The 27,068-nt window shown below is 38.4% G+C and overlaps 1 protein-coding gene across 3 annotated transcripts in view; it reads left to right on the top strand.

Annotated features, from left to right (window-relative positions):
* Window positions 1-2,400: 2,400 nt before the first annotated feature.
* The window catches only part of LOC141349056 (glypican-5-like), a 189,522-nt gene continuing 164,854 nt past the window's right edge, over window positions 2,401-27,068 (top strand). For 2 of the 3 annotated variants that reach the window (XM_073857318.1, XM_073857307.1), the window contains exons 1-2: window positions 2,404-2,774; window positions 13,913-14,074. In XM_073857318.1, coding sequence (XP_073713419.1) covers window positions 2,618-2,774; window positions 13,913-14,074 — 319 coding nt within the window. In that variant the 5' untranslated portion in view covers window positions 2,404-2,617. Of the gene's footprint in view, window positions 2,775-13,912; window positions 14,075-27,068 lie in introns of all 3 variants that reach the window. The other variant, XM_073857313.1, reaches the window with a different exon arrangement.

Below are 27,068 nucleotides of genomic sequence, written 5' to 3'. Positions count from 1 at the left end.
AGTGTGGATTTGGATATAATGATCAGTCCTGGAGTTTAGACTTCTCTCCTTCTGAATGTTCATTCTGGCACAATAAGATAAAGACAGATCTCCCAATGGTCTCCAGTTCTTGTAGGATAGGAGTTTATGTGAATCACAGTGCAGGAATTTTGTCTTTCTACAGCGTCTCTGACACAATGACCCTCATCCACAGAGTCAACACCACATTCACTAAACCTCTCTATCCTGGGTTTATGTTAGGTACGAGCTCAACAGTGAAACTATGTCAATATAATTGAATTGACACCTGCATAGATATTGGTATATTTATATATATATATATATATATATATATATATATATATATATATATATATATATATATATATATATATATATATATATATGGGGGGGGCAAACAGGAAAATAATTTCCTGGAAACAATTTATTTTTTACAGTGTATAGAGAAAAAGAGCAGCTAAACTGGTAAATGATAAATAGTTTGGCAAAGTATAGCTTCTCCACATCTGGCTTGTTGTATGACTGCGGTCCAGTTTGGCTGTCAGCAGGGTATTACTTATTTCCTGACACTGGATCTGAGATTAAACACTGGACATGAGTGTCTAAGTTTAGTATGGAATTGAGATTTCTCACTTCATCAGTAAAACTAAACATATACAGCGTAAAGAGCAAATTATTTTAACTGCTCCGTCTGATTTTGTTAAAGTAAAAATAAGCTTAATAAAATAAGTAGGCCTAAGCAGAGGCATGAGTTACATTGAGCAGAATATGAGCTGACTCTATAACGTGTAGTGTAAAACTAAGACTTAACACAAGGTGGCAGAATTTTCAACTTATGTCTAAAACAGCTAAGCAATAGTGGAGAATTCAAACCAACTCTTTCTGGTTCGTTCGTAATTACGAGCCGGTAAGTCAAGTTTACGATGTCCGGTGCTTTCATTTTCGTCGGAGCAGGATTATTGTGAAAAACGATGTTGGTTAACTTTGCATAAAGAAAACGAAGAATTACAAATGTGCATGAAGTGTTTTGCTTTTTAGATATTTTTAATATATAATCAAATTATTTAATTGTTGCATATTAATTGTTATATTGCAATGCTATCTATTTTGTACAGACCCACTACCTAAGACCTGATTTTAGAGGGGTTTGGGATATTTTTAGCTGGTCTTAGCAAGTCAGGTTGAAAGACCAATTTGATATTGTTGTGCATGCATTTTATTGTTTATACTTTATGCATTTAACCAGGGTGGGAAATGGGAAGAGGCTGAGTCCAGGGAATAAATGTCAAGTTCAAAGTGTAGAGGACTTCCATCTTTTATCCATTTAATTCGTTAAAACGTTATGCAAATTTCATACATAAATATAATGGGATTTTCTGTATTTGTGGTTTATCAGCACAAAGCAAAAGAAACATTTGAAATGAAATCCTATTTTTTTTTCAAAAAGTATAAAATAAAATTGTCATCTCATCAAACATATTAACAGTTTGCACCACTGTCCAAGTTATCTGGAGACCAGTGTACGTCGCTCAATGTTCTCCAAGGGATTTATTAATGATGTTACTTGAGGACATGGCCACATTTTTTCTAAGACTTCAGCCAAGGTTTAAAAAAAAATTAACTTCACCAAGACATTGTCTTAAAGAAATATCACGCTAACCAAAATATCTGGCAAGTTGTCAGCATGTGCATTCAAATCATTCACATTGAAAAAAAACAGCCATCCCTACTAAACAAAACCAGCTAAGAGCTAGTTTTAGAGTTTTTCACTGTTAAATATTTCTGGAGAAATTACAGTAATAATGACAGCTTTTTTGGCAGTTTGTTGAAAGTTAAATGACATCGAACATTAACAAGTCTTTGTCTTTACAAAATAAAACTATAAAATGACAGCGTCATGCAAAGCATTCTGGGAAACTCAATCTGAAGTAAAAAACAGGAAAAGGTTGATGAGGATTTCTGGTTTACAGAACGATTTGCAAGATGCTGTTATTTTAGTTTTATTCTGTAAAAGACAAAGACTTGTAAATATTTAATGTTCATTTAATGTTAAACAAAATGTTGCCAGTAAATAACATCAATTTAAATCTACAGTAAATTACTGGGAAACAGCTGCATAACTATAGCACTTTTTTACAGTATACTGTACACAGCACCACTGAAACTGTATAATCACAGCCCATATCATCTCTTCATGCACTTACAAAACATTAAACTAATAAACATTTAAAATTAATATAACTTGCATAAATTAATTTTTATTGTGCCAACTTTTATCACAGTATAGTTTCTATTTTTGTAGTAGCCTAACAAAAGTGTTGAAGGCTGAGTCTCGAGAGAGAGAGAGAGAGAGAGAGAGAGAGAGAGAGAGAGAGAGAGAGAGAGAGAAAGAGAGAGAGAGAGATTTCTGAATGATCCCACACGCCGAATGAATTGAGTGACACTCTTTCGTTGAACGGAAAGCAGTCTGTCTCGTCTCTGTCCGCGTGCACTCACGACAGCCGGTGCAGCATGTGAAGTCACAGCGCGATCACACTTTCTTTTCATCCCGCAGTTTGCGACCGAACCGTTATCGTTAAACGATTCACCGCGCGGATTTCTGTACTGAGATGCCGTCATGTCACGCGTGAACGTGAGCTGGATTATTGCGGTGCTCGCGGTGGAGCTCGCGACGCTATCAGCCGCGCGCGCTCACAGTTGTCACGAGGTGAAAACAGCGTTTCAGGTGCGTCAGATCGGCCCGCTCAAATGGGTGCCAGAAACACCTGCCACAGGTGAGTGCTGACGTCATAGACAAGCGTGTCTCATTATAAATGTAGACTACTTTTTATAGCTTATAAAAAGGGTTCTTTTTAAAAGCAGTTTAACAAGCTTTATTAACTTTTCTGAGCTTTGTGTATTAAACTAGTGTTTAAAAGAGTGTTTATTAATGAAAGTGCAACATTATTTCTTGCAATGCAACTGACAGGATGAAGGTAAATGTCTTTATGCCTCTTTGTTTCGCAAGCTTCATTGACTTAATTTCACTTTGAAAGTTAATGTCTGCTGTATGGTTCTGAATGGCTCTGTAACTGTAAATGAAACATCTTGGTAGATTTTAGACAAGCATCATGTCAAGTTAAAAGAATCAGCGTTGACAGATAGATTCAGCCAGCTGCTTTGACGTGTGACTCTGTGAACAGGAGCGATGCCTCCTGGAAGGACATCGGCTGAGCTCACCGGGTGCTAACATGCTGGGCCAGAGATCTTACGGAGCACGAACCTTCAGCCAAATCCGGTTCTCCTATGCTCACTATAATTTTAGACTCTTTCCTACTACATAGTGTAGCTGAACAACCCATCAAGGTCTTTGGGTTTGTTTAAATAGTGCACGTGTTTAAAACAGTGATTTTAGGAAGTTTGCCAGGGTAAGTGACAACATGCTGTAGTGTCATACCTCTGAGAGGTGTTTAAATATCATACTATCATATCACAAACCATTAAGAGGTGCACAGCTTAAAGAGGGTGTGGTGTCCATGTGGTTTTATTTCATGAAGGGGTGAGGCCCAGCACATGGGGTGACTGATCTGTGCCTGATAAAGCAATTTTTTTTAAGTTTGCGGACACAAGTGGTGTATAGACGGTTTCAGCAGTAACAACATAAACAAGCAGTATCCGTGGTCCAGACGTAACTTTCGGTAAACTCTGCTAAGAATAAATAACAACAAAGTACTTTAAACATATTTTATTTATATAACAAGCAAAATAAACAACACACAGATTACCTAGGAAACCAAAACATTTGTTATTTTTGACGAGGTATTTGTTCAAGAGTTCAGTTTAGCAACTAGTCAGACCATTAAAAAAACTTAAACCGGAAGTAAAGTTCGGACCAGATGCGTATCGCGTCACTGCACGTGCCCAATGAAACGGTCTAGAGCACCCCATTCTTATGTTGTGTACGAGGTTGTTTACAAGATAACACTGCATTTTAGCTGAGAGGGATGTCTGTGGTTTACTTATTGCTGTGAAGATGTCAAGCTAAAATTAGATGTTTGCCAAAATCCCGAAAAGAGGCATGCAAAAGTTGTCTTGATTCAAGTGGTTTATATTTACTATTTTGGTTTTCTCTCTTGGACCCACCATACTTTGAAACCCCTCGAGGAACATTTCTTTAACGTTCGTTTTTGGTTATTTTTGGGAACCAAATAATAAAGGTCTGGGAAGGTTTTTTTAAGTTACATTTTTTGCCACCATAAAATAACGTTCCTATAACGTTGCAGGGTGTTTTTTTTAAACTAACTTAAAAATAGGATTCTATTTTCGTAAGGAAAACTTTCCTGGATAACCAAAGACAAACCTTGTAAATAATGTTTTGGAAACCAAAAACTAATGTTAGGGGAACGCTTTGGGAACCAAAAATTGTTAGCTGGGTACTTTTAACCCTTTTAGTAACTATACACTGTAAAAAAATTCACACTGTAAAAAAATTCCGTAGAAATTGCAGCTGGGTTGCCGGTAACTTACTGTAGATTTAAATTTATGTTTTTTACTGGCAACATTTTGTTCAAAGTTAAATGAACATTTAACATTTACAAGTCTTTGTCTTTACAGAGTAAAACTAAAATAACAGCATCAAGCAATGCATTCTGGGAAACAATATCTGAAGCAAAAAACAAAAAAAGGTTGATGATGAATTCTGGTTCCCAGAATGCTTTGCATGAGGCTGTTATGGTATAGTTTTATTCTGTAAAGATAAAGACTTGTTAATATTTAAAATTGATTTAACTTTGAACAAACTCTTGCTAGTAAATAACATAAACGTAAATCTACGGTAAATTACCGGCAACCCAGCTGCAATAACATTGTAATTTCTACGGAAGTTTTTTACAGTGCAGTAGAAATTACAATGTTATTGCAGCTGGGTTGCCGGTAATTTACCGTAGATTTAAATTTATGTTATTTAACTGGCAAGAGTTTGTTCAAAGTTAAATAAATTTTAAATATTAACAAGTCTTTATCTTTACAGAATAAAACTATACAATAACAGCCTCAAGCAAAGCATTCTGGGAACCAGAAATCATCATCAACCTTTTTCTGTTTTTGCTTCAGATTTTGTTTCCCAGAATGTTTAGCTTGATGCTGTTTTTTTTTAGTTTTACTCTGTAAAGATAAAGACTTGTAAATGTTTACTGTTCATTTAACTTTGAACAAACTCTTGCCAGTAAATAACATAAATGTAAATCTACGGTAAATTACCGGCAACCCAGCGGCAATTTCTATGGATTTTTTTACAGTATATATAAAAATTGTATATTCAGAGCATGAAAATTTTAATAAGCATGGTCTCTCATCTAATATCCTCTAGATAGATTTCTTATTCTTTGGTTGTCAGCATTAGAAATACCATAGCAAGCCAGCAAAATTACACTTACAGTAAATCTCATGTCAATGTGGTTTTGCCAACGATCATTTTAGTCCTCATTTCAACATTGTGGTTTAAATTAGAGAAAGATCAACAAAGTACTTAAATGCTTTTCTTGAAGAAAGCCTGGAATTGTTGATAGATTGATTTAGCACAACAGTGATTGATGCCCACAATGGCAATTCGTCAATGCACGTGGCTCTTCGTATATTAAGGGAATATAAGTCAGCACGCAGTGAAACGTGCCAGGCAATGACTATTATTAAACATAACCGCAAAGGTGACGCATACCTTACGGTCCCTGCAGCATTGTCTGACTGTGCCAGGTTTGAGGGAATTGCACACACAGCTCCAGGGCGAGTTCATTATCATCAAAAGCACTATCTTAAGCCAATAACTGAGAGAACCCATTCCTGTTCTCAGATCAGCACTTATGTGCAGAAGTCTGTACACAGCAACTTGTCTTTATAAAGGCTGAGACTGCAACAACTAGAAAAAGTTGTACGATAGACATGCAATCGTTTTAATGGTTTAAGGTGAGGGTTTACCTGTTGCTGTGATTCAGGAGATTGTGTTTAATGCTGTGATTTACAGAGCAGTCACCCCTTCATTTGGTGACAGCTGAGAGGCATGAAGCAGTAAGAGGTCAGCTTGCATGCAAGACAGCAGACAGCAAGAAGCTTTGGGGAAGAGTCGGGAATGTCGGAATGTTTCCAGACGCTATAAGGATACCTTAAGATCTCTTTATCATTTTATCTATCAGTCCATGTGTTGTCCACTCCCGTGCTTCTAGATAGGACTTCTCCTTTCTTAGATCAGTAGTAGAGAGCTGTGTAAGCAGTTTGTTGCTGTATGCCGAGGTTGCAGTGGGTTGGAATCTGGGTTCTCTTCATCTTCAGCAGTGCTGACAGGATCTATGGGCGTGCGGCCGACTGTCTGATCTCAGATCAGGTGCCAAGCAAAGCAGCTTCCTGAATCTCCACCTCTAAAACGCAGATTCTCTTTGATAACTAATCCCACGAGTCCGTATGAGTCCAGCATGGTTGTTTTGACATAGCCGGAGATTTTTGGCCAATTGCCTCTCTGTTTGTGTTTAATGTATTTCTTATGGCTTTAGTATTTTTTTGTATCGCTGATATGCAACAGATTTGTTTCATTTATAATTAATATAAATAATCTAAATTTTTATGATGCAGTTTTACTCTTTTAAAGGGACAGTGCACCAAAAATAAAAATTCTGTCATCACAAACTTGTTTTTTGTTCTGTTGAAGATATTTTGAGGAATGTTTGTAACCAGTTCTCAAAATATGTAAATGATGACTGAATTTTCATTTTTGGGTTGAACTTTCCCTTTAAAACACACAAAGTAACGATTGAAATACTGCAAGCTAATATTTTAAAGGTCACTCAAAATCACCTGCCTTTAAATCCTGCTCGTGGAGTCCTCCTTAGCCAATATTGAATTGCAAGCATTTTAATTTGGTTAACAGTGCTTTAGTTAATTAAAGTTGCTTATCTAATGATTGTTTTCTAAGTTATGACCTCTGTCTGTGTCTGGCTGTCAAACTGTTTATATCGAGGCTAAACCGTAAACAGGATCCTAACATACCCTACTGAAAAATCCAGCTAAAACCAGCATAAGCTGGTAGCTGGTTTTAGCTGGTTTTAGCTGGTTTTAGCTGGTTTAAGGTGGTTTACGCTGGTCCTCCCAGCCTGACAAAGCTGGTCATGCTGGTGGGCCAGCTAGTCTTCCAGACTGACCAGCTAAGTCCAGCTAGACCAGTTTAAAATGTGACCAAAACACAGCTAGACCAGCTTGCTACACCAGCAAAACCAGCTTCCTACACCAGCAAGACCAGCTAAAACCAAGCTGGATACCAGCTAAAACCAGCTCACCAGCTTATGCTGGTCTTAGCTGGATTTTTCAGTAGGGTACACATCCTAGTCCCAGATTAAAATGCATGTTTAAGCTGCTTTAATAAAAAAAAGACCTTGTCATGACTAATTTTAACGTATGTTGGTGACATTGTTTAGTTTTAAGATGCACACCTGTAGTGTTTTTTGTAAGGTATGTTTATAAAAATGTCTTAAAGCTGCCGTCGGCAACTCTGGAGGATTGAGCCGTTTCCAAATGTTTACAATTTCACTACCACCGAGCCACCTCCCTTCTCGAGCTCGTCCTCGTCAGCGCGTGTGCACCAGTATTATTGTGAACGAATACTTCGATTACTTGCATAACACTCCGAAACACAATCAATGGTTGATAAAGCACAATTACCTGTCGAGCAGAAACGTGGCAAGCTCGGCATCCAGCTTGAACCCTTTAAAATCTCGTAGATTTCTCCACCTTTCAAATGCTGGTCCGATATTGATCCTAGTTTTATTACGGTCACGGTCGCCTTCTATCTTTGTTTCCTTCTTTTCATTGGTTGTTTTCCTAGCTCTAGTTGTTAACCGAGGAATCTGAAGTTTGTTAGTGAAAGTTCTCTTCGCCATTACGCTGCATTCAATCCAACACGCTTGTGAACTTCAGGCGGATGCACGTGATATTGTAACATGCGTAAGGGGGAGGGGGGATCTGTGGTGTGTGCAGGTACTGTGATTGACAGGCAGATTTTACACAGCCCTGCGCTGATTGGACCAAATGAACCGGCCTGCGCTGATTGGACCAAATGAACCGGGAGTGGTGGATTTTTGCTAAACAAATAACAGCCTCTAGTTAGAAGCGCGGGGTTTTTTCTTAAACAGTCTAATTTATGTTATTCTATCAGAGCATAGTGTTGGTTTCAGTGAATATGATAAAAAATATGATCAAAATAGTTGCCGACCGCAGCTTTAAATGAGCTAATATAAATAATGCCTAGTCCTGGATTAACCTAAACGCTTTCCGGGAAACTGCCCCAATCTACTGCAATGTTTATCAGGTTATTTGCAGACTAAAAACCACTTTGTTTGGACTTTTACTGATACATCTTTCTGAAGTATTGGAGATGAGATGATAAACATGGATATGATGTTTTATTTATTTACAAAGTGTTTTGACTAGGGATGCACCGAATCCAGATTTTTTAGGTTCGGCCGAAACCCGAATCCACCGTTTAAGATTCGGCCGAATCCGAAACCGAATACCGAATCCTACTCGCATCCTTATTCCAACACAGTAAAACACATTAATGAAGTAAAAAACGTCCACAGCAGTGTATTTTTCATTTTATTTAATTTTAACTGTACATTATGCCAGGATGACAAGTTGGAAAAACTATTTTGACAATTACCATAAGCCTATGCATAATGAAAGCGATGCGTTGCGACACGCTCGTTTTTCCAATAAGCAAGCAGCTCCGCGCTGAAAACTATATTTAACTTTGAGTGAGAAGCTCCGCTCGTCAATGTCAGTCTCTTCACACGGCCGTCCAATTACAGTGGAGGAGGGGCGGGACATTACCACAGCAACCAACCGGCTCACAGCTGAAGCATCACAGCTACCAAGCGCTCGGCTGAAAAACAGCTGGCATTTGGGGTCCTCAAGGCGTTTTCAGCGGTGTTTAAAAGTTTTGGTGTGTCCAGCTGACCGAAAGAAAAAGCTCATCTCCACGTCAGCACCCGATGTGTGTAATCAACGGCTGCGTGACGTCGACCAGCGTAGCGCAAGCCTAGGGTTCGGTTCGGTGGAAAAAAAATCTAGGATTCGGCCGAACCCGAACCCCGCCAAAAAGCCCAGTATTCGGCCGAATCCGAAACCGAATCCTGGATTCGGTGCATCCCTAGTTTTGACTAAAAGCAGCATTTGGCACGGTATTGAAAATGCATTATTTGTTTTCATTTCATGAAATATTAATGTGTGTTAGTGATGAATATCAAGACACCGAATGGTCCAGGAATAGTAACAGAAAAGCCCTAAAATATGAAAGGGTATGAAATGTTTTTAGTGTAAATCAATTAAATCTTTTTACTTTTAGAAAGAATTACAGTTGATGAGTGTTAAGGCATTTAATTTGATTTAATTTTGCTTTCGCAAATTTTTTTTGTGTTTGTAACCTAAATGGTAAAGCCGCAGGTCTGTAAGTAAAGCTGAATGTTCACCACGGCACGTTTATAAATGTTTGTGTGAAACATCAAATAAGTTTTATGTGAATTCTGTTCTTTAATAAAATGCGCAGAACAGCCAATGCATTCATGATCTCAATCTCTGGCATGAGAAGAAAAACCCAAAGTCTGTACATATTTACCCCTCCTCAGACTTCAGACAGGGTTCAACACCTGCATGCTTTCCTCTGCTTGTCTGTATTCCCTCAGTCAAACTTTTTTTAATGCATCCACAACCTGCAAGTGCATTACAAAGCATATGGATTTCTGCCATGCAAAAAGGGTCGGGCTGCTAGACTAAGAGGTTGTTAGTTTTATTTCTCCAGTTGATGATCCATGAGCTATTTTAATGCAATGAAGAAGGCACCTAGGATTTGCTTCTTGTCATGGCTGATCCACTGGCCTTAGAAGCATCTGCTTAGAAATGTCATCACTTTTTCCAGTCATATAATTTAGAAAGTCTTTCCTTACAAAGTGTTTCTGTAGCTCGCCTGGTACCGTATATCTTTGCACTAGCAACTTTGTGTAGTGTATTCAAACTATCCTTAATCTTTTTTTATAAATCACTTTGGATAGAGGGATCTGCTAAACACAGAAATGTCAAAATGTATCCTTAGTTTTGTTTTTTACTCTAGGTGTAGACATGCAGTTTCTATTCAATCAGAAGCGTGTGGGGTTGTTTGTCTCAGCAAGTCTCCAGTTCACCTGTCCAATCTGTCCGGCATATAGACATGCATATAGATAGACTGGCATATAGACAGGCAGATAGACAGACAGGCAGATAGATAGACAGGCACACAGACAGATAGACAGGCTTGCATGCAGACAGGTAGGCAGATAGATAGTCAGTCAGACAGACAGACAAGCAGACAGACAAAAACAACAAACAAACAGACAGACAGACAGATAGACAGGCAGGCCTGCAGACAAACAGACAGACAGATAGACAGGCAGGGAGACAGACAGGCAGAGAAACAGAGGAACAAACATACAGGCTGACAGGCAGGCAGACAGATAGACAAGCAGGCAGACAGATAGACAAGCAGGCAGACAGACAGACAGACAGACAGACAGATAAACAGGCAGACAGATAGACAAGCAGGCAGACAGGCAGGTAGGCAGACAGACAGACAGACAACAGTCAGGCAGGCAGAAAGACAGACAGACAGATAGATAGATAGGCAGGCAGGCAGGCAGGTAGGCAGAGAGACAGATAGACAGGCAGACAGACAGACAGACAGACAAACAAACAAACAGAGAAACAAGCAGACAGACAGAAAGACAGGCAGGCATAGAGGCTGGCAGGCAGACCGACCGACCGACAGGCAGGTAGGCAGACAAACAGACAGATAGACAAGCAGACAGACAGACAAACAGATGGATATACAGGCAGGCAGGCAGGCAGGCAGACAAACAAACAGACAGACAAGACAAACAGTCAGACAGACAGACAAACGGACAGATAGGCAGTCAGACAAACAGACAGATAGACAGGCAGGCAGACAAACAGATAGATAGACAGGCAGGCAGACAGCCAGACAAACAAACAAACAAAAAACAGAGAAACAAGCAGACAGACTCATAGACAGGCAGGCATACATGCTGGCAGACAGACAGACAGACAGGCAGGCAGACAGACAGACAGACAGACAGACAGGCAAAGAAACAGATAGACAGGGCAGGCACAGACAGGCAGATAAATAGGCAGATAGATATATAGGTAGACAGACAGAAAGACAGACAGAAAGGAAGGCAGATATACATACAGACAGACAGACAGACAGACAGGCACAGACAGACAGACAGACAGACAGGCAGGCAGGCAGGCAGGCACAGACAGACAGACAGGAAGGCAGACAGACAGACAGACATACAGACAGATAGACAGGCAGGCAGACAGACAGACAGACAGACAAACAGGAAAACAAGCAGACAGACAGAAAGACAGGCAGGCATAGAGGCTGACAGACAGACAGGCAGACAGACCGACCGACCGACATGCAGGTAGGCAGACAAACAGACAGGCAGACAGACAAGCAGGCAGACAGACAAACAGACAAACAGATGGATAGACAGGCAGGCAGACAGACAGACAGACAGACAAGACAAACAGTCAGACAGACAGACAGACAGACAGACAGACAGACAGACAGACAGACAAATGACAGATAGGCAGGCAGACAAACAGACAGATAGACAGCCAGGCAGGCAGGCAGACAAACAGATAGATAGACAGGCAGGCAGGCAGACAGACAAACAAACAAAAAAACAGAGAAACAAGCAGATAGACAGGCAGGCATACAGGCTGACAGACACACAGACATACAGATAAACAGGCAGGCAGGCAGACAGACAGACAGACAGACAGACAGACATGTAGACAGACAGACATGTAGACAGACAGACATGTAGACAGACAGACAGACAGACAGAGAGACAGGCAGATATTTAGGCAGTTAGATATTTAGGTAGACAGACAGACAGGCAGGCAGACAGACAGACAGACATGCAGACAGACAGACAGACAGACAGACAGACAGACAGACAGACAGACAGACAGACAGACAGACATGTAGACAGACAGGCAGACAGACAGAGAGACACACTCTAAGAAAGGATGTTTTAATTGTTTATACATTGTTTTGTTTTGTGTTATGCTATTGAACGCACTATTTGTTATTTTGTGTTTAAATAAATAAAAAGGAAAACACAAACTGTGTTAAAACAATACAAAATGTGTTTTGCAAATATTAACACAGAGATGTGTCTAACTAGTATACAGATAAATAGATGTACTATAAAATTTATGGGAGCACAGTGCAAGAATTTCTCTTGTGTTTTAACAGCGAGAGTTAGACTTTTATCCTTATGTTTGATTTGCTAAGGGCAGGTGAGGTGAGGATATTGCTGCTCTTTTGACCCAGCCGTGTGTACCTGCGGCAGGAACCAGGATATTTAAGCTGTGCTCTCCAAAAAATGTGCATTGGTTTATACACGTGTGCTCACATCATGTAGACCCTGGAGTCTGTGGATGAGGTTTCTGGCCACATCTCAGTTGACCGCTGCGTTTTGTGCTTGTCCTGCCTGACCAGTGACCATAGATTTTACTTTTACAAAACTTGGAGTCTTTAAAAACATCTGTTAAACCTTCCACACTCTTTTCTTTTCTTCTGTTTTCCAAAACCCATTACCCCCTTTACTTGGCATCGTTTAATGGTGTCTTAATGTGGGCAGAAATACCAGCCAGCGCTCCACGAAGCCAAACACTGGAGCTGCACGCCTGCGGGTTTAAGAAATGCAGGTGTGCTGCCCAGACCTTCTGAGAGATGTTTTCTTTAAAGCATGGTTCCACCCAAAAACATCACATCAGTTGTGGGTAAATATCCTGCTGTTTCTAACGTACGCCAGCGCTTTAAAGCTGCAAGAGCTTCTCTACAGGATCACTTCAGTTTTGGTTACTATGTACTTTAATGACCTTCCTTAAGTTGCATAAAGTTGCTTCTGAACTTTTTAGGGGAAAACATCAGGAGTTTGCTTAACTCTTAATCTAAATAAACCTTAAACATTTTCATTTCTTACTGACGATGTGTTTTAACAAAAGTGTGTTTGGGTTCATAGTCCATTCATAGTCTGTTTGATCTGTAGGATTCACTGTGACCCTGGTGTCACTGAAGTCAATGTGATGTCATCAACAAGAATAAAGCAGAAAAAAGACTTCATCTAGGCAGTCAAGTGAATGTTTGTTACGGCACCCGGTTGTTACTTGATGATGATTATGGGATCAGGCCAAGTTAAAAACCACGGGCACCTGCTGTGGTCCAAAATTTGGGGCTTGAATTTATTCTATGATTTGTTAATTAAGGCTTTGAGAGGAACAAATGCCAAAGATGATACGGGCTGGTGACGTTCTGTATGTGTCCCGGGTTTTTGAAACAGGATCACTGCTGTCCTGAAGAGCAGGTGCTTGTGGTTTGACCTGAATCGGTTCCCAATGGAGGTCTGCCTGCCTTTACAGCTAATGAAACCCAATCCCAAATAGTTTTTCATTTATGTCCCATGAGTCATAGTAGAGGCCTGGTGTCTTTAAAGTGCACCCAGGACATACAGCATGAAGTTTCTTCACAGGCCTCATGTCAGTGATCATGGTAGATGACCCAGTCTATCTGTCTTACCCTCTCCTTCTCCGTATATATTTATGCATTTGGCAGGCCCCATCTAAAGCTGATTTACAGTGGTACACACATTTGATCAGTATGCGTGTTTCCTGGGAATCGATCCCATGACCTTTTTGGAACACCAGGAATATAATGTTGGTTAAGTTTAAATTTGAGTTCATTTTCTGCACTCTGTGTGTCTTTAGTGTCACTGATGTTACTGTTTTCTCACAAATTTCTCTGCTCATCTTTGCCTGTCTTTGTTAGATGTGGACCTGTCGGTGTGTAAACACACGGGACCATCATGCTGTACACGGAGGATGGAGGAGAGCTACAGAGCGGCGGTCCAGAGAGACACCACCCAAAACATCAGATCAAACAGCATACAGCTGAGATATATCATTAATGGACACGCAACTGCTTTCCAGGGTAGATGAAAGGATGAGTGGACAGATGGATGGATGAATGAATGAATAAATGGGTTGACAGACAGATAAACTGTAGAATGGTAAAACTTGGCCAAAATTGGATTAGTTTTTTAGGATATTCAGTGTTAATCTCTATGTATATGCTCTGAAATAATTTTTAATCAGAAAAATACAGTCATAAAATTTTAAAGCAAAATTATAAAATAAGTATGAATTAACCAATGAAATACTCTGTTTTATAAGCAGCAACATTCATCTACATTTGCTAAACTTTTTAAGGCAAATATTTTTGACAGATGTGCACAAAATTACCTAGAATGAATAGATGAAATGATGAAATAACGGAATGATGGAATGAATGGATGGATGGATAGATTGATGGATTAAACATTTTAAGGCAAAGTTTTTTGACAGATGAAAACAAACTTGCCCAGAATGGATAGATGGAATAAATGGATGGATGGATGAATTGATAAATGATGTAGGTGGGTGGGTGGTTTTATGAATGTATGGGTGAATGGTTGAAGTGTTGATGGATGGATAGATGAGAATGGATAGATGGATGGATGGATAAAAACATTTTAAGGCAAACTTTCTTCATGGATGAGCAAAAACTTGCTCAGAATGTATGGATGGATGGGTTGATGGATGGATAAATGGGTAGATGAATGTATGATGGAATGAATGTTGGATGTATGTATCAAAAAATAATAAGGCAAACATTTTTGACAGATGAGAACAAACGTGCCCAGAATTAATAGATGGATGGATGGAAGAATGAATGGGTTGATGAATTGATAGATGGATGGATGGGTGGGTGGATGAATGGATAGGTAAATGGTTGAAATGATGGGTTGATGGATGGATAAATGTAAAAGGATGGATGGATGGATGGATGGATAAAAACAAGGCAAACATTATGGATGAGCACAAACTTGCCCTGGATGGATGAGTTGGTTGATGTATGGATGGATAAATGGGTAGATGAATGTATAAAACATTTTAAGGCAAACATTCTTTATGGATAAGAACAAACTTGCCCAGAATGAAGAGATTGATTGAATGAATGAATGAATGAATGAATGAATGAATGAATGAATGAATGAATGAATGAATGAATGAACGAATGAACGAATGGATGGATCATTTTAAGGCAAACATTTTTAAAGATGAAAACAAACTTGCCCAGAATGAATAGATGGAAAGAATAAATGAAGAATGAATGGATGATAAATGGGTGGATAAATGGATAAAGGGATGGGTTGATGGATGGATAAATGGGAATTTGATGGGGAACATGGATGAGCACAAACATTGATGGCTGAATGAGTGTGTTTGCTCTGGTTGAATGAATATATTGTAATGTCTTTTAAAAGGGCATGATATACTGGTCCCAGATCAGAATGTTTGCTGCCTTTGTGTACAGTACCTGTGTCTTTGTGTGGTTGAACTCATGTAATTGTTAAAGATACCGTGGTGGGTTTGTTCCATGTGGTTTGGCAGCCTGCGATTGATGGAGTTGCTATAGAGTTTCATCTTTGGCGTTGGTTACACGCTGGTGGGAAGCCGCTTTTCATCATCTTGATTAAAGCCTCGGATGTGTCTATTAGGAAACTATGAGCTAGCTGCATTTAGTCTCAATTAAGCTATTATGCTAGGTTCTGCTTTATGAGTTCAAATTATATGTAGAAGGGGATTCAGGTTTGCTTACTCGGTCTCACAAGTGTGTCTAACCCAGTGGCCAAACCATAATCCACAGAAGGGCTTTAAAGAATCTCAGTCATACGCGGAGTTGTGTGTGCTTTGGCCCAGAGAACCGGTTGTTATTAAAGTCTACCGTCAGTTCATTCATATGTATATATATATAGGCTTGGTGTGAATGAATGAGCTCTCAGAGGCACTAATTCAGGCCAATGCTCGGGCATGATATACTAACTAGATCTAGTAGCAGTAACCCCACATAATGGATATTGTTGTTTTCTATTTCTCAAAAGAAAAGTGCAAACCATACACATACCTTCATTTATGCTGCTCAATCAACTCTTTGTCCTTTCAGAAAGACATTGATTCTTCTATAAAATTACTACCTTATAATACAGACCATTACCATAATGATTTTGGCCGTACCGTACCGTCATCACCTAATTCTGAGCAGACAGACCTGCGACTCGTTTTCAGTTCATGACCCACCAGTTGAAAACAATTGATGGTTTGGTTTTGAGGCTGATGCTTTTCCCCAAAACTATTCGAGTTATGTGTCTGCCTCTGTTTGTGAAAATCTGTCTCTTCTTATTTCCTTGAGTTGTGTTCAGTGGACTGATTTCAACAATCTATCTTCAATGCATTTAATCTGATTTTGGTGTATGATAAAAGGCAAAATAATAGACACTGAAAAGAGTTTACACTGTCTGTGAGAAAATGAAATTCATTTTTATGAAAATAAATTTGTACTTTTTTCAACTCTCGCCGGCTTTCCTAAAACCACAGTAAAAACTGAGTGATGAAAAGTAGGGGTGGACTGATCCAATATTTGGGATTGGGCTGATTCAGACCTTTTTTGCTGGATCAGGTATCGGACTAACAGGGCCGATCCAAATCTGATAAAGTGTGTTACTTGTTACTGTTATGAAAAGTCAGAATCTTATTAAAGCCCCATAAATGTTTTTATACACTATATTCAAAGTCATCCTAGCATATTCGACTAGGGATGGGATGGGATGAAAATTTCATATCATGATTATAGTGACCAAAGTTATCACGGTTATCAATATTATCATGGTTTTGTTAAAATGATATAGAAATGTTCAAAAAGAACTGATACACACACTGAAAACATTTGAACAAGTTTTATTTTTGAAAATCCCAATTTAATATTTCATGTCCCTAAAATTTTTCTTTGATAAAAAAATAAATAAATCTCTCTAATAAGTTTACCGTGAATGAATACAATACATTATCCCTTAAATGCCTTCTTGTGCAAAAAACTATGTTGCATGTGCGTGCCTGTGTCAAACTGATTCTGGCTGGACAGGATTTACAGCAATATTTTAAAATCACGGTAATCAAACACAGTTGTAATGATAATTAAATTTAAATTTTACTAACAGTCAGGACATTTTATCATGGTTAATCGTGAAACCGGTAATCGTCCCTAGCCTGGCTCCGCCCTCCTACCTGCTTCTGCTTAATTTTCATTTTGCTTCAGTACAACGTCTGGGACTGCTGTGTAGAATTTCGTTTTCTCCTGCAAAAATCTGTAGGTCCAATCAGCGAACAGAGGGGTGTGGCTAAGAACGATGACGTTGAGGTCGTGGTCGGTTTGAGCTGTAGTTCAATAATGGCAGCGTGAGAAAATCTATTCGGTCCGTTTTTGCCAAACTGCCGAATATACAGAAGTTAAAGCCGGAGCAAGAACCAGGTTTGCTAAGTTTTGTTGGTCTGATTATTCGGACTTGTTGTTTCTGGGCGGTTTCGGTGCATGATATACTTCACGACCACACGTTAGCGATCGCCTATGGCACATCCTGAGTGACTCTGGGCAGATCCAATAGTTTTAAACTTCAACAGAGGACCCTCCTTAACGGAAGTAACGCTTTGCAATGGAGCGTGGCCAGACTCTCTGTACAAATGAAATGAATGTACAAGAGTTTGGTTGGACCAGGCTAAATCATCCCATCCCTACGAACAGCAAATGCATATTTGAAGATATTTAAGATCACAAAAACGGAATGGTGCTCGTGGAGTTAATGCACTGGAGTAGCGGTGAATTAAACGCGTCATTGAAGCCACACAAACACACAATTACCATATTTTGATCACATGCTTGTATGTATTTAAGAAACGTTAACGTTTATCTGTATAAATCCTACAAATGCATATGAATTAAGGTCACTCACAAACATTACTGTCAATACTTTTTTTTTAGGGCTGTGAAAAGAGTAATCGTGATTAATCGTATACAAAATAAAAGTTTGTTTCTGCATAATATTTATTTATTTCGATTTTGATCATTTTACATTATATATATATAGATTAAAACATATATATATGTTAAATGTATAAAAAATAATTACACACAGTGCACACACATTTATTAATGCATTTGTAGGAGTTTCCCTTTCTGACATTTTATGGGATGAGATTATTTAAATTTATTACACTAAATGTATTATTCTGATTGGCCGTTCATGACATTTGCAGGTTTGTCTCCGATAATAACCGCTTAAAACCTGGATGCTGCAAATCATTCAAAAGGTAAAGTTTAATATTACACAAAAATGTAATATAAATTTCATTTAATAACATATATGACATTATGTTTACAAATGATAAAACCAAACCATTGAAACGTCTTGTTTTATCTTAAAACTGAAAGTAAAAGTGTTTTCCCTGCGGAAGGTCTGCATTAGTTAAAATGAGCAAATTAAATATTTCAAATCAATATTTAATGCTCCTTACCTTACTCATCATGTAAATAGCCATGCAATAAGTGGGTATAAAATAAACAAACTGCTGCCTATACATTATCCCTTACAAATCACGCAACACAATTTGCGGCATTATCTAACTCCTATATATGCATTTTAATTTTCTTAAAGGTGCAGAGGATTTTCTCAAATTTTAGAAAAGAACCGCCTTCTCCACTTTTTAAAAAAAATGCAATTGCGCAACACTCCTGATTGACAACTAGGAGGACCAATAGTCTTGATGATCCACCCGGATAAAGAAAATCCTCCGCAATACCTTTACATTGCGTGGTCATTATGGAAATGACATGATTCTGTGTTCCTTAACTTGCACTTTGTCAGTGCCCTGAGTAAATCACTTCACACCCATTTTTTTAAATTGATATTGAAATTTTGCCATAGAGTTAGTACATGTATATCAAGAAGAGATGAATGTGTAGTACATTGCATTACTACACACAAACAGATCTGAAATGCTTCTTGATGAAAATCGATGTGTGCGAACCCTATTGTTGATCAGCACTGACAGTAGATTTCTTCTTAAAGCCAGCTGAGCTGTGAGGAAACCCTTCTCTCCGTCGCCAGTTTTCCGTTCCAGTCTGCTCCTCATTCTCTGTGTTATTCGTCTTTTCCTCATCTTCATCATCGATCGCGTGACTCGTAAAGTCTCAGAGGAGTTACCCTCCTCTTCCACATTCTCCTCCCACAGATCGTTTGGCTTTTCCGGAGAGTAGATTTATCCGTTGACTAATTGACATTGCCATGTTACTTCCTTAGCTGGCCCTGGACAACGACTTATGTCCTCTGAAGAGAAAAGGATTGAGGCATTTTGGCTTGATTTTGACAGACCGACAAACCCAGTGCCTGATGTCAGAGCGAGTAGGCTCGGGACAGGAAATGGTGCTCATAATGTAGCGCTGAGCAAATTTGGTGGCTTCAGTCTCACACTAAACGCACCTGCTATGTCATTCCCATGGAAACGGCGGAGAGGATAGAGTCTAAACATGTTGTCCGGTCTGTGCAGACCAGCTGTCGTGAGATGGATGCTGGTGTTCGGGGAGTTTGTTCGCCGTTTAGGATAAAATGATTGCTTTTGCTGTTTGCTTAACAAAGGTTTGAGAAAGATTTAATGTCCCCAGGCTTTCTTTAGTCCTCGAAAGAACATAAGGTCTTAAGCAAGGAAACATAAAAATGCTGATTCTGGGAATGCTTTTGCTGCATCAACATCAGTTTAGATTGAGAGATCAAAATTAAGATTGTGAGGAAAAAACAAACAATTGAGTTTCAATTAAAGTAGAAAGTGCTCAGAAATCCAGCTTCACAAAAACCACGGTTTTGATGTTCTGGTTAATAAATATGGCTCAGGTCATGGGCATTTACAAGTTTTTTGCAAGCCAGGTAGAAAATCGAATAGCTAATAAAAGTGATAGCACGCATCTCCAACAACAAGCCATATGGTTTGAGCTATCCTTCATACCCGTAGCACAGAATGGGACGTGCACCAAAGTTTAATGCCTAGAGTTTGGGCTTTGTTCAAATATCTAATCCAGTGTATAAGCAAGAGTAATAGTGCAAAGCTCTAATGATGGATGTTTTTAAGAAACAGGAAAGAAAACAGGAGTAGAAGCAACGTGTAAGCCAGGGGACATCCACGGAGAAAGGGAGTGGTATCGTCTCCAGAGCACCATTATAGCCACTTTCACACGCCTTTTAAGTTGGCGCCTAGTGTCCTTGTGTCTTATTATCCACATCATTACCTCAAACCGAAACGGACAACCAAACACGCAATCCAAAGCCAACACGGCTCACGTTCTCCACCCTCTCTCCCTTTCACTTCCAAAACCATTATGTTGTCCCAACATCAGGAGAGAGATGAGATGATGTTTTGATTTCCCCAGTTGTTGTTCAGTCTTTCCTAAAGCATGGTGAAGCTAAGTAGGATTTTCATGAGAAAGACCCGTCACCAATCATCGCAAAACATGTTTCAGATGTCTAAGGAGCTGGAAGCAGAAGAAAGTGTCCGGTTGGAAAAGAAAAATGTTTTTCATTTAGAAAATTTAAGAAGCAGTTCACCCAAAAATGTCATCATTTACTCTCATGTTGTTCCAAACCTGTATGACTTACTCGTGCAATCAATTGATTGCGAATGAAGAACCTTTCAAGAATATACTGTTTGTTTTTTTCTGTGCATTTGCATGAAGTTCATTAAACTTTTCTTTTAGTCTTTCACTATAGCAAAGAAAGTCATACTGGATGAGAATAACATCAGGTAGAGTTAAAAACTGGACATTTTTAGCAGATTTGCGCAAAACTTTAGCATAATTTTCTTAATGGAAACGATGATATGCAACTATAATAGTTATTTATTTATAATTATTAATAGTTATATAGTTTTTCCTCTTGCGTCGACTGATGTTGGTAGGTTTACTACGGTAATATCAAATCCACCACACTAGACATTATTTTTAACCGAAAGAGACAAAGGAGTATTATCCAAATGCCAAAGTAAGCCACTTAAACTTAGGAGCTGCAACGTAACAATGTTTCTTGGAGGTAATAGTAAATCATTTTAAATCAAAAGAGATATAGGAGTGTTATCCAGAAATTAAGGAAAGCCTCTTATGCTGCGTTCACACCAGCCGCGGTAGAGGCGTTAAGCGCGAGTGATTTCAATGTTAAATCAATGTGAAGATGCGTTGATGCGCGTCTGGAGGTCTCGCAGCGCGAATGAGGCATTTAGCGTGGCGTGTTAGACGCGATTCTGCCTAATTTGCGCGTCTAATTCACGCGAATGGCTCCAATTGAGCGTTTCTGCGGCAAACGCACAAGTTGAAATTTTTGCGGAAACTTTGGCGGAAAAAAGCAGCGTGTTATCCAATCAGGAGCTTGCTCTAGGTGTGACGTGATTACAGGAAGCAAGTGGAGTCTCAGCAGATTCGCAGAAGCCCCTCCCATGACGCAAATTTCCACGTGAATGTCTCGATGACTTGAATTTCACGCGCAAATGAAGCGAGTAAACTCAAAATGTTCAACGGGCAAACTAGACGCGAATTTGACGCCTCAAACGCGGCTGGTGTTAACCCACGGTTATACTTTGAAGCAGACCTGTATGCAGTGTTTCTGGGAGGTTTTAGTATATACCACGTCATCTTCAAATAATAATTATGTGACTTACGTATATTAGGTGACCTGAAAATGTAAATAAACTCCATTGCAGTTTTGCGAAATACATCTCATCTGAATTGCCTGAAAAAACATTCAAGCGTAGAAACTTTTGGGAGTTTTTGCAACATTGACGTGTTTCCATTGACCGTTTTTTTTCGCAATGTCAATTTGCGCAATTTGGAGGGTAATGGAAACGCAGCTACTGTCTCTGTCTTTGTGTCTTTTTTCTTTAATTCATGCTTTATATCTGTAATCTAAACCTGCTGTTTTATTGTTTAATTGTTAATGAGATGGATTACATTTTTCAGTTGTGTGGTATTTTGTCCAAGACAAAGGACACAAGTACGTATTTTACTCATTAATTTTGTTTGTCGTCGCACAAATATGTCAATCCTTCAGAAACTATTTGGTTTACACAACAATTCCCAACATTGTCGTTCAAGTAAGCAGAGATTCTTACTCAATCCAGCGCTGATGGTGATGGTTATCGGTGCCAGATCTGCCTTGGGGAATAGACATCAATCATCTTTAACCACACAATCAAATCATTTTAAACATTAGAGAACACAGTCATCTCGCACAAGCGCACGCTCCGCGTCATGGCATCTCTGGAATTGTTTATCCAAGACTCTTTCGACTCTTTCTTAGACTCTTAAGAAGGCAGATATTTTAACTGTAAGCCGATGAGAGCGATAAGTGTGTTAAATATTCTCCTGTTGCTGTCACCTGTTCTGTTCCTGACAGTAAATACACTGCTGACGGACAGGAGGAGAAGTGACAGGTGGTTACGTCTGGTTTGGCTTTAAACTGGTTACATTATGTGTTGATGATTTAACCTTTCCCAGCAAGCAATAGCCTTCATTTCACCATCTCTAGGTTAACTATAGACCCGATATAGTCCATCTATGAGTAACCCACTTCAGGCCAAAATAAACATGAATGTCGTTTTTATCTAAATAACTGAGATGTATGATATTCCATCATGTTTGCAACATCAGCAGTGATTACAAGGTGTTTGGTGTCATTTAGATTTTTATTTTTCATTTATTTTTGGGCTACGGCTAGACATTTATTACATTTTCACTGACTGCCCAAATTTGGCCTTGTTTTAGCCTAGACGTCTAGGCTGTATTTGGACGGCTATTAGAAGTCTTTTGGGTTGACTTACAGTTGTTTGTATATTAAATATCAATCATTTATAACCTCATAATTCAGATGCGAGATGCATTTAAATTTGCTACAGTGCAAGTTTTATGTTATTTTGCCCATGGTTGTGTCTATTTAAAAATGAAATATTGTTCGATACTCCTTAGTGTACACGAACTTTGAATTCAGTCAGAGATATGATTCTTGGAGAGGTACAAGATGATGAAATCCTGCATTTTGGATTTTAATTTTCATAATTAGTGGAAATTAAATTCAGTCTCTATTTACAAATCAGACCAAAGTAGATTCGTAAATGTTTATTAAAATTTTTTTCATCAATGTTTCATTCAGCAGTTTTATGTTGTAACATGCTGTGTTCTGTCATCGCAGCTGTCTGTATAGAGGATAGGGGTGTATGTATTGTCACTAATTAAAGTGGGATTTTAGAGGCGTGCTGTGGAGGTGATGAACTCATATCAGCGTCTAACACGCGTGAAACACGAGCCCTTGGCTGGATTACGGGGCTTTCTGGGGTGGAGGGTGATGGACCCTTGTGTCTCGGACCAGCCTGGCCCCTGAATGCTCTGAATGATGACAGAGGTATGCTGCATGGCCTTGTGGGTAAGGTACTGTCACTCTGCTGTGACAAAAGTGGGTCACTGTGGGTTGCCAGATTTTGCATGACCAGGCACTGGGTCTCATTCAATGATAATTGCGTGCGTTTTGATTTAATTGCGCACACTTGAAGTTCTCACGAAAACTTTTCGCCTAATTTACAACACGTGTATACGCACATGAATTTGTTCTTGTACTTATTCTTACATTAGTCAATTTGGATTGTTCTACATGACCGGCTGCGTACACTAGGTTGGTAATTTGCATAAAACACGCCCAAACCACTTCCATATAAGGGCTTTCCGCAGCGCAGCGCTGGTCAGTTTGTTATAGAGGCAAAAGAGCTCGAAAATAAATCCATGATCATAATTATTATATTTGAGAGGTTTCGCTGTCGCTGGAGGAAGCCAATGCTGTGTGTCCACCGAAGTAACATTAAATAAGTATTGGATGCGTTAACAAATATGACATTTAATATGACCGAGACGCGCATTAGTATCTAAAATAAAACAGACAGGAGATTAAGTGATTGACGTTTGGACTTCTCATTACATTTACATGATGTTTACATTTGGCATTAAACAGATGCTTTCATGTAAAGATTAAAAAAGTGAGGAAGGAAAGCGTGAAGATCTTTACATGCATCTTCTTTATATGTGTAGAAAAAATAAGTAGGCTATAATAATGTATAATTTACTGTATATAATAATAATAATAATATAGATCATGTATAATAATAATAATATATTAAACAGAAAATATTATAATATAAAATATAATCATGTAAATTTTATATATAAACATTATTATAAACATTATAATTATAGCCAAATACGTAATTACTGTGTATGGGTGGTTTTATGTTTTCTTGAATTGTTGCGTACATTTAGAAGAAATTTTGATACGATTGTTGAGTCATATTTGTTCGTGAAAACATTCGTACACACATCTCAAGAAATGTATAGGTTTGTGACAACTTGATAAGTAAATCATGACAGATCACCCAAAAATGAAAATTGTATCTAATTAAGATGTCACTTTCTTGTGTGTTTTATAATGAAAAGTTAAGGATTTCTAAGTATTACTCAAGTTTGTCTGGAAATATTCTCTCTCGTTAGGTTGTAGCGGTCTCAGAAGATTGGGTGGAGGCTGAGGTTATGTGTCACCATAACCTGTTACCATTACATTTCACCCAAGTATATTTCACAAGTTTGCGTTAACATGTAATCGATCTGTAATGAGATAAAGCAATTTGCGTGCTTTTCGGGCGGAGGTCTCAGAGCTTGGAATTTAAGCCTCACCCCTCTTTAATTGGGATACTGTAGATGAAACTAGCTGAGATTGAGGTGATGGGGCGGAGGAGGGATGCTGCAAAAACTGTCATGGGACAGAGGTGAGAGGCAGCTATTTATACGCACTTTTTCGTGCTGATCGGTTGGATCACATGACCATGCTCCTCCCGAACTTGGAAAATGGTATTCCAAGGTTGTTGTTTGTCACCATGTTTTCAAATAGTAAAAAAAATTTATCATGTTTCATTATATTCGTCAGTAGGGGTAAGGTTGCAGTAAGGTGTCAGTATATAAATGTTGAAATTGCCAGCAAGCAATAATCCTTTTAAAAGATGTCTAATATCCACCAACAAGGCAAAATTTGTGCTGTCAGTGAAAAGAAGTCAAACCATGGCCCAAAAAGAAATGAAATGAAATAATAAATAAATGAAACCAAACACCTTGTAATCACTGCTGACTTTGCATACATGATGGAATGTCATGTAATATCATCTCACAAGTTATTTTGTCAAAAATTACATGAAACTGAAATCAAGTTTATTTTGGCTAGAAGTGGGTAACTTGTAGTTGGGCTATATCAAGTCTATTACACTGCAAAAATGACTTTCTTACTTAGTATTTTTGTCTTGTTTTCAGTAGAAATATCTAAAAATTCTTAAATCAAGATGTATTTTCTTGATGAGCAAAATGACCTAAGAAAATAAATACTAGTTTTTAGACAAAAAATATACAATTTAAGTGAATTTGTGCTTAAAACAAGCAAAAATATCTGCCAATGGAGTGAGAAAATGTTACTTGAATTAAAGGCGGAGTCCATGATGTTTGAAAGCCAATGTTGATATTTGAAATCACCTAAACAAACACGCCCCTACCCCAATAGAATCTGGACCTTCTGTTGATAGACCCGCCCCACACATACGCAACCCGGCATTTGATTTGATTTGATTGGGTATAAGTGTGTTTTGGTAGACGGCCCGTCTAATTTTCCAAAGTGTTTAAGAAAAAAGAAATCTTATTTCACAATTTTTTTTCTCACCCCGTTGGCAGATAATTTTGCTTGTTTTAAGGACAATTTCACTTAAATTGTATATTATTTGTCTTAAAACTAGACTTATTTACTTAGGTAATTTTGCTCATCAAGAAAAAGCATCTTAATTTAAGAATTTTTTAGATATTTCTACTGAAAACAAGACAAAAATACTTAGTAAGAAAGTAATTTTTTGCAGTGTAATTAACCTAGATGGTGAAATGACGGCTATACTATTGCTAGGTACACACTGTTTTAAGTGTTATACTGTATGTAAAAAATATTTATGGTGTATATCTACAGTATATCTAACCTTGTGTGTAAAGTTATATACTTTTATAATTTTCCAACAATTCGGCTGCCATGACAAAAAGTTAAATTGGACAATGCATAATGAATTTTATCACTGCTTTATTCAATTGCTGCCAACCTTGAATATTTCTGTAAGATATCCCAGCAACAGTAGTGTGAGCTGCCTTAAGTCATCTTATGTCTTTGCTTTATACTATGCTTTGTTCACTTTTACTTGTGTGACTGAATCTCTTTGCCAACAGACCATGTGTGTAGGAAATGAGTTTTGGTCATTAAGTGGATTAGTCATCTCTCAAATCCTTTTGTAGACCTTCTTAAGAGACTATATAACTTCCAATTACATGGCTGTAAATCTGGTCCATATTTTGGCTCACTGTTATCCCTGCGACACTGCAATTATACAGTTTGCAAACCAGTAACTTACAGAGCCAAGCGATGGGGGTTAATCCTCCTGTCATAAACCTTTCTTTCTTTCTTTCTGCTGAAGTCATTGGGATTCAGAGGCAATGCTTGCAACAGCACACTGCACAATACTGCATCATACTGTCTACAGTTTCAAACATTTGCCAGTTTAAATGAACTGTTAAGACGTAAAATAATCAGTCAAGGTTAATATTGGATACTGGTATATAAAGTCCAGATGCATGGGATACAATATGTATGTGCATTCTAAAAATCAAACAAAGATCCAACTGAACATTTTTTTAAATGTCGTAATTGTGTGAATTCTCAGTAACAGACCTGACAAATCAAATGAACAACGTATGGTACTCCTATAGTCTAATGGTGATACTCGAATGGAGCAACATATGGTCTTAGATAGATTTTTCCCAGCTGTCAGACCACTGTTGGTTTCATGACAGGACGTTAAGTTTGGTGTGCGTTCTTGTCTGAGCCTTTCAGTGGGATTTCTTCTGGAAATTCTCATCTCATTCCTCTTTTTTTGATTAAATCCCCATTTTCCACTTCTCC

The sequence above is a fragment of the Misgurnus anguillicaudatus genome, chromosome 2 (assembly GCF_027580225.2).
Source record: "Misgurnus anguillicaudatus chromosome 2, ASM2758022v2, whole genome shotgun sequence".
Taxonomy (NCBI): domain Eukaryota; kingdom Metazoa; phylum Chordata; class Actinopteri; order Cypriniformes; family Cobitidae; genus Misgurnus; species Misgurnus anguillicaudatus.
The sequence above is the reverse complement of the archived record's forward strand: the minus strand, read 5'-3'. Positions and strand labels throughout refer to the sequence as shown.